The sequence below is a fragment of the Piliocolobus tephrosceles genome, chromosome 5 (genome assembly GCF_002776525.5).
Source record: "Piliocolobus tephrosceles isolate RC106 chromosome 5, ASM277652v3, whole genome shotgun sequence".
NCBI classification, from domain to species: Eukaryota; Metazoa; Chordata; class Mammalia; order Primates; family Cercopithecidae; genus Piliocolobus; species Piliocolobus tephrosceles.
This window is the reverse complement of record NC_045438.1, coordinates 47,082,139-47,094,483: the sequence shown is the minus strand read 5'-3', so window position 1 is coordinate 47,094,483 and position 12,345 is coordinate 47,082,139. Positions and strand designations below refer to the sequence as shown.

At 33.9% G+C, this 12,345-nt stretch overlaps 1 protein-coding gene across 1 annotated transcript in view; it reads right to left on the bottom strand.

Annotated features, from left to right (window-relative positions):
* The window catches only part of ADGB (androglobin), a 243,507-nt gene that overhangs the window by 168,237 nt on the left and 62,925 nt on the right, over positions 1-12,345 (bottom strand). The window contains exons 6-7 of the mRNA XM_026447399.1: positions 5,359-5,498; positions 2,802-2,888 (exon numbers count right to left, since the gene is read on the bottom strand). Coding sequence (XP_026303184.1) covers positions 2,802-2,888; positions 5,359-5,498 — 227 coding nt within the window. The remainder of the gene's footprint in view (positions 1-2,801; positions 2,889-5,358; positions 5,499-12,345) is intronic.

Here is a 12,345-nt window from a genome sequence, read left to right as displayed (position 1 = left end):
CAGGGACTATCCAAGAAGGCTGAGAAAGAGCAGAAAATAAGAAGGAGAAAAACTCAGAGAGTGTGTTGCTGTGGAAACCAAGGGAAGCAAGTGTTGCAAAAGGAAATAACTTGTTTAAGAGGATCACATACTAGGATGCAAGTAAATGAGGCAGGAGAGGTGACCACTGGATTTGACAATGTTAAGGACTTTGTTGACCTTAAGAAGAGTCATTTCACTGGTGTGGTGGAGAGGGAAGGTCAAAGAGTCAGATTAGAAGAAATGGGGAGTTGAGGAGATGAAGACAGTGTGTACAAACCACTTATTTATTTATATTTTTTTCCTGAGGAAAACAAGAGAAATGAACTGGTGGCTGGAAAGTAATAATTTGTTTCCCTGTGCATGTCTGATCTGCTCAACTCCCTGAACTGCCTCCTATTCATCCCTGGATCCCCACTACCCAGCAGAGCGGCCTTTAGCACATTTTATTTTTTTTCATTTGATCCCATGACAGCTCTGGAACATAGGTTATACAGTCTTAACTGATGTTTAGGAGGTTGTTAAGTTGTATGGCATCACACAACCAGCAAATAATTGAGTCAGGATAGGAACAGACCTTTCTGAATCCAAAATCTAGGTTGTATTTCCCATCTACCATATAAAATATACTACACTATGAAAAAGACCTATTGAAACACCACGGAATAAGACCATATAACTTCTTGGACCATTAGGCTTAAAGACAGGGCAGCAGAGTGCCATGTTCACAGACAGACCATGCATCAGAGACACGTGCCAACAAGAGTCCTTTGAAGTGGTTGGATTTCTAATTCCCACTCAGACATGTCATTGACTCTGCTTCTATTATTACATGGAAAATTAGAAGATACTCTGTTTTGATTTTCAGAGGTAAAATTTTATGAATTTTCTTGGTGTGAATTATTCTGATATCTTGTTTCTTTATCATCCTCTGGTAGAATTCTGATGATTTCATGTCTCTGGTGTCTCTACTAACTATTGCACAGAGAAAATTGCACTTGCACAGGAAAAACTGTAAGCATTCCATCAACACTAAATATAAAAATTTAGAGAGCTCGATACTTTCAAAATCTCATTCTCTCTCTATTTCTCTCACTAACATTGTCCACATTATGTCAGGAATTCATTTAGATATTAGGAAAGGGTTTTCCAAAAGAAGATAAAAAAGAGTGCCATCTTGGCCGTTCCTAAGATAAAAACAAGATCAGTTCCTACCCTCCTGGTTTTTTTTTTTTTCCCTGAAAATACTTTTATTTGAACAAAGCAACCCCTAGTTTATCCTGCTGGAAATATGGTTAAGGTGGCAGAATCCAAGTTACTAGGGCCTGTCTTCAACCTCCTCCAATCTCTATTGACCCTGGGCAATTGCAGCTTCCTATTACCAGTCAAAGATCAGAGATGGTCCAGGTTGATAACTGTACTGTGGATTTAATCATCTTGTAAAAGTCAGTATCTGAATTAATGGTATATTCAAATCTATTGTTATAATTCTTTTCTATGCACCTTATCTTGATTTTTTTCCAACTGTCAATGGTAAAATGATAAAATAGTGCATCTATATTCCTTATGTATTAAATAAAACTATTGTGAAATTATAAGTCAGTATTAAATTGAACAATGTCTCTATTCTATTCTTTACCTAATAGCTATTTTTGGACATAAAGAAGCAATTTCTATATATCTAGAATCATATGAAAGAAAGACTGTGGGCTTTGGACCAGCAAGACTTACATGTTCCTAGTTTGGGGAAATTCAACCTCTCTGAGCTTTAGTTTCCTCATTTGAAATGATGCACACCTAGTTGATGGGGTCATATGGATGATTAAAGGAGACTATCCTTTCAGGACTGTGATTTTTAAATGAGAAGTAATATACTAAATTACTTGATGCATAATAGCTGTCTTCTTATGATTATTTCCATATAGATGTGGCCAATTAAAAGTTGCTTTTATGTTTCTATATTGAAGTAAGTGTGATAGGTTTATAAGTATAAAGGGAAGTTTGCAAATGTTTTACTATAATAAATAATTACCATTGTTTTAATATTTGTACATCAGATATTTAAAGATTAAATTCGTAGTGTATATATATGTGTATATATATATATATATGTGGGAGACCTGCACATGCCACCCCAAAATATGAAGGATTGCTGAGCTACAGGCAATTATGAAGAAACAGATACACAGAAACTCTGTTTTCCCTCAATTTACCTAAAAGCAAGACATAGATTTACAAAAACTGAGAGGCATCCTGCCCCTCATTGCCTTGTACCAGAGAGAACAGATGTTAACCACTGAAGACAGCTTTGGACCCTTACTGGCCTGAAAATTGTACCAGAGGAATGTATATGAACAAGCTTTCTTAACTAGCCTTTATCTATCATTTATTTGCCTTCCCACAAGTTGCCACCTGTAGAGGCTCAAAGTCATTTTCTTTTGTCTTGTCAGTTCTGTAAAAATTGACTGCTCTTTGTGGTATATTTCCCATGGAAATCTACATGGTAATAAGCTGCTGTGTGTTTTTCTCCTGTTAATGTGTATTCTGTTACAGGAGTCAGTTCCAACGAAGAACCTATGGGGGTCATTCTTCTCCTATATAAGGACATAGAATTTACCCTGAAATTCCTAAGGAACTTAATGTCATCCTATAAAATGATATTTTTCTCTAAATTTTGCAAAACATGACCTTTCTTGAAATTTTCTTAAAGACTAGGAGTATTTTAAAGAAGTCTTGGGAAGAAAGAAAAAATTAGATATAAGCAATTTAATAGTCAAACGTACTGAAGAGAAATGACTTCTGGTAACCACCCTGTGAGCGCATGAATAACCGTGAACTCCCCCAGTTCTCTCCTGTCTGCTACATGGATGCTAAAAAAGAAAATGCATAATGTTATAGGTAGCAACATTTGAAAACACATAAAGATATGTAAGAACTAGGAATCATTAATAAACTGCAATATATTCTGATTACTCATTACAATCTGTATTAAAAATACTATCCCAGAAGCTAAATCATTTGTTAAAACCCTGAAGTAGGATTTATAATATAATTAATTTCATTTGTATTTGCAAAGCATGCTTATATGCTTTATTTTTTAAGATCTAAAAGTAATATTAATGCTACATACATAAAATATATTCACATTATGTATTATAAAATATATAATTAGTATATAATCCATTTTTATAGACTTCTTTTAAAAACAGAACAGTCTCTTTCATCATTCCGATTTCAGTAATTATTTTAAGATGTCTTTGAAGCTGTGTGTTAGATCAGTCTCATCTATGGCAAGTCAAGATGGGCATCAGAAATCCTTACATAACTGTGGAGAAACCAGAAACATCTCTTCTGTCCTATACAGAAGAGTGAATCTGTCAGCTTAGCATAAAGTAAAATGAGGATGTGATTAACCAATATCACTATTCTCATCAAGCCTCTTTTTTTTTCCCCAGAGGTTATTAGTCTATTTACATTTACGCACAAAAATGCCATATCTCCCTTCTGCCCGGGAGTCACGGCTTCAGCTGACTATATGTCAATGGTGGTGTTAATGGCATTACCAACACATGTGTGCTTTTCTTCAGAGAGAAGTCTTACTATCTTAGTCACATGCGCCATTACTTTAAAATGTGCACTGTTTGTTGTTTATGGATGATGAATTTATATATGTCTACCTATTTCAAAGATAATAAGTGTCTATTGGGATAGATTCCAGACTAGTCTAAACTCCTCATTGGATAAATTTATGAAGTGACTTTGCAAATCAAATAGAAATAATGCTCTTTTCTTTGCATATCTCACATTGACATTGAAGTTACTATGTGTTAATTTGGAAAATGTAGTAAGCTAAACTTCATATCACTATGTACTTCAGATCACTATGTACTGTAAAAATCTGAAAAAAAATTATGGAAAAATATAAATTGTTCCACATAGGGCAACTTTCCACTAGAAATCCCAAGAAATGTATTATACTTAGCTTGTTGCTTTGTTTACTAACTGGATTTTTTTTAAAAAAAATAATAATAACCCCAATACTTATGTTGCTGTAAAGTTCTACTGAACTATAGCTTTAAGAAAGATAAAATACGACTCCAATTATCCAGGTCACGTATTCAACGCCTCACTGCTCTAGCAGCTCTGATTCTCAGAACTTCAAGTTATGTCTGAGAACTAGAAACATTCAGAACATATTTTTCCCCAAATAAATGAACATGCCACCAATATGAATACTTAGTGATATTCAGCTACCTACAAATATCTGGGCTGAGTTTTTGTTAAAATCATTGCAATTAAGTGCTAAAAGCTGGGTGAAACTAATTCCCAAAGGAAAACTGAGGGCTAGTAAGAAAAAAACAGAAATAAAGAGGATGGGAGTAGGAATGGTTGTTTTTGTTTTTTAGCCTTGGGAGAGAAAAATGAAACTGTGCCTAAAGAAAATCCATACAAAGCAGACCTGGCTTCTGACTGACATTGCAATGACATTGCAATGTTTATAGAAGGGGAGGGGCTGAGCTGTGAGCAAATGTCTAACATCTACTGTTAAAGCATGTGGGTATGTTCTATTAAATATCAAGAATCTTTGACAACTGCAGGAGATGGATGTGTATAAAATCCCAGCCTGTGCAATGTATGTGAAAATTCTTCCAGTGAGCAATGACGCAAAATTGCCATGCATTTCCAACTCAATCATCAAAGCTTTTTTGTATTTTTAGGGCCAGGATGATATGACTTCTTTTCTCCGGAAGCGTAAGCTGAGAGAATAGAGCATAGCAGACGTGTCTCATATACGTTGGTGCACAAGTCAGGCAGGAATATAAGACAGAAGCCAATTTTGCAAGAATATTGAAGAAAATATAAGTAGTTTTCATCATGAATGTATCAAAAGTGACCAATGTTACCAAAATCATGAAGTGCACATTGACATCTTTCAGAAAAGTTCAGGTTTTTCAAGATGATTAAATTATTGCTGCATATACATAACCTAAAACTTTAACTAGATTTCAGGATATATTATTCAGTTTTTAGATGAACCAATATTTTTCTTCCACAAAACAATTTTTTCTCCTATTAAAGGAAGTATTATTTTTCATGATCAACTTTGCATTCATAGTAAGTCAGCATTGAATATAAAATAATTCCTGGGTATTTTTTTTTTCTTGGAGGAATTTTGCATTACTGTTAAGCCAATAGAACAAATCAATGGCTTTCGCACATTTGATTTTTATACTAGAACATTTACATTGGTTATGTAATAAGCTATGCAATATGAATGCATAGTTAATATTTTTGTTTGCTTTTTTCTATTCATGTGAGTGACAATGTTTCATTACATACTCATTATTTGCCAGCTTGATAATAGCTTTAGACAAAAGCATTGGCCACAGTTCAAATTCGTAAGTTGAAGCTGGAAGCAACAGATTGTTATCTTCATCAAAAGGCAGAAAGTCATCAATTGTTATCTTTCTCCAGCAACCCTAAAAATAAGATGAAAGAAATGTAATACCATCAATGACTTACAGTCTTTTCTCTCGTAAATTATTGCACATGACTGACATTATTATTTACTGTTTTCCAACTTTATTTTAGCTTCTTACACTTAAAGACTGAGATACTGAATTTCAATACTACTCTGGTTGAATATTTTAGCTTATTGTTTTATTTTACATAATCACAGCACACCCATGTCTATATCAATATTGTCCTTATTTATGAGGTCTTATGCACAAATTCTTGGGAGCCTCTTCCTGCATAATGAAGTAAATTACAGTGTTTCAAGTAGCAGAACCAAAACATTATACAACCATGAATAAGCTTGGACATAATCAAATGACTTAATATAGTCAAAATACAAATTCTCCAAATATAACTTTAGTAATTATTACTTGATACATCCTCACTGACCTTACACTTCCAATTCTTATATTACTGCTACTCCTCATTAATTTCTTGATCAACAAGAAACTACAGAGAGATAAGCCAGATGCAAAAGGATACTGTATGAGTTCTAAATATATATATATATATAGAACATATCTATTCTGAACATAAAATAATACATTTGTGTGTGTGTCTGTGTGTATGTGTGTATACATATGGAATGTTTCTTCCTAAAATTCATGTGTTGAAATCCTAATGCCCAATGTGATATAACTAGATAAAAAGGAGGGTAAAGCCCTCATGATGGGATTTGTGCCCTTTTAAGAAGCCGAAGAAATCAAACTTTTTCTCTTCAACCATGTAAGTTTACAGCAAGAAAATGGCCAGCCATTTATGAACCAGGGAGCAGGGCTTTGGCAGACACCAAATCTACCAGTGTCTTGATCTTGGACTTCCCAGCCTCCAGAAATATAAAAAATAAATTTCTGTTGTTTATAAGTCACCAGTCTATGGTATTCTGGTATAGCAGCCTTAGTTGTTACAAGACTAATATTATCAAGGTTATATATACTTATATATATATATATATATATATATATATATCCTTAATATTATTTTATTTATAATTCTATATTTATATAATTCTACATGTATTATATTTTATAATATAATTCTATATGTATTATATTTTATAATGTAATTATATATTTACATAATTATATAAATATATGACCTTAATATTAAGATTATTATGATCTATATTATTATATATATATTATTATCAAGATATATTATTAAGATTAAGGCATATAGTATATACATTATAGCATGTATATTCATACGTGCAATGTATAACATTATTAAGTTTTATATATATATGATATATAAGAAGATTGTGGAATGAAGTCTTATTATCTGGGTAGCAAACAAAGGTGGCAGACCAGAATAGTACATCAGAGGCTTTATAAACTAAACTGGCATTTCAGACACAGCCTATAAATGTGAGCCAGGATGTGCCTTCTCAATCTAAACACGTTGACTACCTGCTAATATATATAACTAATTAGCAATCAGAGTTGTTAAACATAACACTGCAAATATTCAGGAAACTGCATAAGCAAAACCCAGAAAAGTCTCAATTTCAATGGGAAAACATAATCAATAGAGAACAAAACCAAAATGACAGAGAAATTAGAATTATTAAATGAGAAATTTACAGCAATTTTCATAAAAATATTCCAACAAGCAATTATGAACATTCTTGAAACAAATTCAAAAATAGAAACTCTCAGCAAAGAAACAGAAACTTTAAACTTAAAATTAAACTAAAAAGCAACTTTTAGTTGATGAGATCAATAGCAGAATGCAGATAGCATAGAAATTAGTGAACTAGACATTTAGATCAATAGAAATTATGTATAACAGGAAAATATAGTATCAATAATCATATAAGGCTCAGGGACCTGTGTGGATATTGCAAAAAGATATAATATGCGTGTCATTGTAGTCATTGAAAAAAAAAAGAATGTGGGGCTAAAAATATATTTGAAGGAATAATGGCTGAAAACTCTCCCAAATTGTCATAAGTCATAAACCTACAAATTCAAGGAAATCAGACTAAACCAAATGGGATAAACTCAAAGAATTCTACAGCCAGACACATCAAATTCAAACTTCTTAAAAATTAAGACAAAAGAAGAAAAGCTTGAAAGCCAGCAGCAAGAGAAAACCCGTTAGAGGGGAAGGGCAGATTGCTCTCCAGGAGCCAGGGAAGTCAGAAGAATAATTGTGGCTGGCCTGGAGGATAATTCCAGAAGGCTGGAAAATTAATGGCACACTAAGTATCAAATGGTAAAAGAAAAGTACTGCTAACTCGAATTGTATCACAGGGGAAATATTATTTAGGATTAAGTGTAAAATAAGCACATTCTCAGATAAAGGAAAGATAAGGTAATTTGTCATCATCAGATTGACTCGAAAGGAATGGTGAAATAAAATTTTTCAGAAATAAAAAGAAAGGAGAATTAAAGGACAAATGGAGCATCAAGTATGAGAAAGCATAAAGGAAAAATTTTATACGCCTGTTAAAATATTTACTTAAAATTAAAAAATAAAAAATAAATATATGAGTAAATGTGGTACTCTTCAAGTTTTTTATATTGTGTTTGAATTTAAAAGCAAAATTTATGATGAGGTTTTCAATATATACACAGTAAATGTTTAAGAAAACTATATCAGTGGTTGGGTGTGGTGGCTCACACCTGTAATCATAACACTTTGGGAGGCCGGGACAGGAGGATCACTTGAGGTCAGGAGTTCAAGATAAGCCTGCACAACATAGTGAGACACTGTCTCTATAAAAAATAAAATTAGTCAGGTGTGATGATGGCATGCCTGTAGTTCTAGCTGCTTGGGATGCTGAGGAAAGAGGATCACTAGAGCCCAGGAGTTGGAGGCTGCAGTGAGCTATAATTGTGCTACCACACTCCAGCCTGAGTGACAGGGTCAGATCCTATCTCAAAAAAAAAAAAAAAAAAAAAAAAAAAAAAAAAAAAAAAAAAAAAAAGAAAAAAGAAAAAGAAAAAAGAAAAGAAAGTTATATTAGAAAAGGAGGAATATAAAGGGGACTAACTGGTGGTAAAGTATTTATATACCAATTTAAGTGGTAAAATGCTGATACTAGTTGACTGTGATAAGCTATGCATGTATATTTTAATTCATAGAGCAAAGAGATTTGCTTGAAAGCACTATAGGTCAATCAAAATGGAATCCTAAGGAATGCCCAAGAAACATGCAGGATTAAAGGAAATTGGATTAAGAATGCAATAAATACAAAGTAACACACAAAAAATAAGAAAGGTAACAAAGAATAAACAAATAATAGAATCACAGACTTCAATTCTAATTACATCAAATATGAATGTTTGATACAGACAAATTAAAATACAAGAGTAACTTGAATATACTTATCAAAAATTAAGAATTTGCAAATATTTTGATGAAATAATTCCATATGGTAGAAATCCTAAAAAAATGTCCTTACAAATGGTCAAAGACTATATACATAAAGATGAAATTTGACAGCATTGTTTGTTTTGGTAAAACACTGGTCCAAACCTAAATGTTTACCAATATGAAATGAGCAATATATATTATATTTGCATATCTCATACAATGGAGTACAAAGTAGATCAATTTATATTAGCATAGAAAATGCCTATGTATAGGGAAAATAATAGTTTACAGAAGAATACATTTCTATGACCCTATTGTTATGAATAATAAACAATAGTTGTATGTATGTTTATAAGAATAGAAGAAAGCTTAGGAGGATATACATAAATCATTTGCTGTGATTAAATAGGATAAAGCTACAGGGAGCTTTCATTGCATACTTTTAACATTTTAATAGTATTTGAATTTCCTTTATTAAAAGCATATATAATATTATAAATAATGAAATAAAGCGTTTTCATTTTGGAACAAAGTAACCGAATGATATAAAAACAATTTCTCATAGTTTATATCTTGAAAACATTGTTCCTCAAATTTAATGAACAAAAATGTCACTGGATAAGAGAGTTTACTTATAATGCAGGATTGCAGGTTCTACCCTGGAGATTCAAACTCATGAGGTCTGGAGCGAGGCACGGGAAGCAGATGTTTAAGAGGTACAACAGCTAGCTTGATGTTGGGGAGTTTCTGCACCCCATAGTTAGGAAACTCTGAATTCTGCAATAACATTATGGTTAAGCAGTATAAGGCTCAATCAGAGATAAAGCAAATGCATATTTTATGTAAATATATTGATGACAACTGGGAAAAATTATTGGTCCTAATGTGTGTGTTTTCTCTGTTTATCAGAGACAAATGAAAGCACAGAGACACTCAGAGAAAAGCTGCCAACAGCAATACATATTTCAAGTGGAGAGCAACAGCTAACCTAATTCTTTCAGGGGCCCAAAGGAAAGCTGCCATTGGAAGGCACTTGACGAGACGATCTGTGTCCCAGCATTAGTATCATCATTACCAGGTGAAGGAGAGGAGAGAGCTGCTCTGTGTCATAACCTTGTTCTTAATGCTACTCAATACATTTTTATCTGGCTGAGGTCAAAGACCCTTGATGCAATTTACTTTGAATCCAAACTGGAAATAATGAAAATACTTTCATAGGAAAATTGATAAGCTGGTGTGAAAATCAGAATTTTAAATGTCATGTGGAGAGAGCCTGAGAGGTTGGTTTGCCTCAAAGAATTGATAAAGGTAAATGCTTTACAGGACAAAGTGAAAGAGAGAGAAGAATATTTATGATAAGGCAGAGAAGAAAAAGCAATTTCCAATAAGAAAAAGGCAAGAATGCCTCAAGAAGCTAACGAAGAAAAACAGTGAGAAGAAGACTCATCATGTCTCACAAGATAGGAAATAGGAAAGAAAATAAATGTAGGGTATAAGATGAATCAGGAGTGTACTGTACCAAATCAAGAAGTAGAAGTAATAATGCATATTTTATAAACATGTTTCCCAAATATTCACAGAGAGAAGCAAATGGCAGACATGTACAAATGCTGAACTAGAATTGGAAGAGAAAAAAATCAAAATCACATTGTGTGTGTCTGGAAAGGGAAGGAAATAATAAAAACAACAACAACATAGTATTTTCATGTAAGAATTGACTCTAACTTCTTACTAATGTTAATATGTATGCAGATACTGACTCAGCCCTACCAACTGGGGATCAGATAGAAAGAAATAAAAATTTTTGCCCCTAGCCTAGAGAGAACAGATTCTACTAATCAGAAAACCAGGCAGCCGCCTCTCTATCACATGCCTACCAAAATAATCCATAGGGAACAGGTACATCAGTGCTCACAGCATCCACTACAGGCATTCCTCTGATGAGACCACTGAGGAAACAGAAGGAGCTAGTGGAACTGAGGTCCAGTTTGTACCACACTGTTCCTTAAAGGGCTAAATATCTAGAGATGGGCTAAATGACTGGACCAGACTGAGGTTTCCAAAGTGGCCTCAATACATTTTTAAAGAAATTTCTGAACCAAGTAGAGTTGGGCTTGTGAAGAATCAGTATGATTAAGGAGAAATAAGTCACATTTTCTTTGCAAAATGGAAGGTGATGCTAATGAATGTTAACTCCTATGCAAGAGGAAATTTGAAAACTAAGGAGGGATGTCAGGAAGCAGAAAGAGAAAATGAGAAATAAATCAACAGGGTTGGTTCAATGTTTTAAAATACTTCATAGTTTTGACCTTCCTCCCACCTCAAGTTTAGACAAATGTGGGACAGGAACCCAGGCATTTTACCTCCTCACTTTTCCTCTGCATACCTTCTTTCTATACTCCCTCAACACTATCCACTAGGTTTTTCACCTTTTTAGTACCGCAGCCTTCTGCTTGCTCCCCTGCACAGATTTAAAACTCTAAAGTCTAGTCTAGAAAATAGTGCTCTCGATTGGTAAATAAATAAGATAAAGTAACTTAGAAAGTTATTTTCTCTCCTAACAAAATTTCAAGGCCAATTTTCTTGCTGTGAATGTTTAAAAAACAAAAATCCAGTTTTGGATATTAGAAGCTATATTACCTTTTTCCCTTCTCCCTTCCCATTGTAATTATCCTAGTAATTCCTCATTATTGGCCCTTCAACATTCCCCTATCCCAGGAAGACAGATGGCTCAGGCCTATGAAAGAAAAAGTCACATTTTCATAAATATATAATGGAATTATTAATTTTTAATACTTTCCCATTCCTTTAAATGTTCAAGGAGAACATTTTTTTCCAGTGACAAGGGCCAAGAAAAACCCAAAGGCATTTGAAATGATCTAGCATTGCTAATTTAGTGTGAGTCTGCTTTGCCATATTTATAACGGGTTTTGGATCCTGTTCATACTTCCTACTATGCCATTTGCTTTCCTTTTAGGCAGAGGTAACATCTTCCTGTCTCAGAGTAAGATCTGTTTGCATGAAAACAAATCTCAAGTTCAGGACAAATTGCTGATGGGATCAGGCCCCTCAGCTACAGCAAAAGCCACAAGAGGGACTGGACCAGAGGCTAGCACTTCCTCCTGCCCATGACCCTACACCAGATCAGAGAAGAAAGAGGAAGGGGGAAGCCCGGTGCATCCACCTGCCTGCCCCGCTTGCCTCAGCATGAGAGTGCAGAGGCAGCAGCAAGAACAGCATCTACAATGAGTGGTCATACCTCAGTGGTCTAGGCAGAACCCGTTTAAAATGCCCATAGGACTGGCATCACAGGAGAAGCAACTGTGTTTCTCATTAATCACAAATTACACATTCAGGACAGTTTCTCTCTGTAGCTACACAATTGATATCCTATAAAAACTGCATTATCTTGTACTAGCCTAAGTAATGGTGTGCAAAGCAACCTTCCTTCCTTCCTTCCTTCCTTCCTTCCTTCCTTCCTTCCTTCCT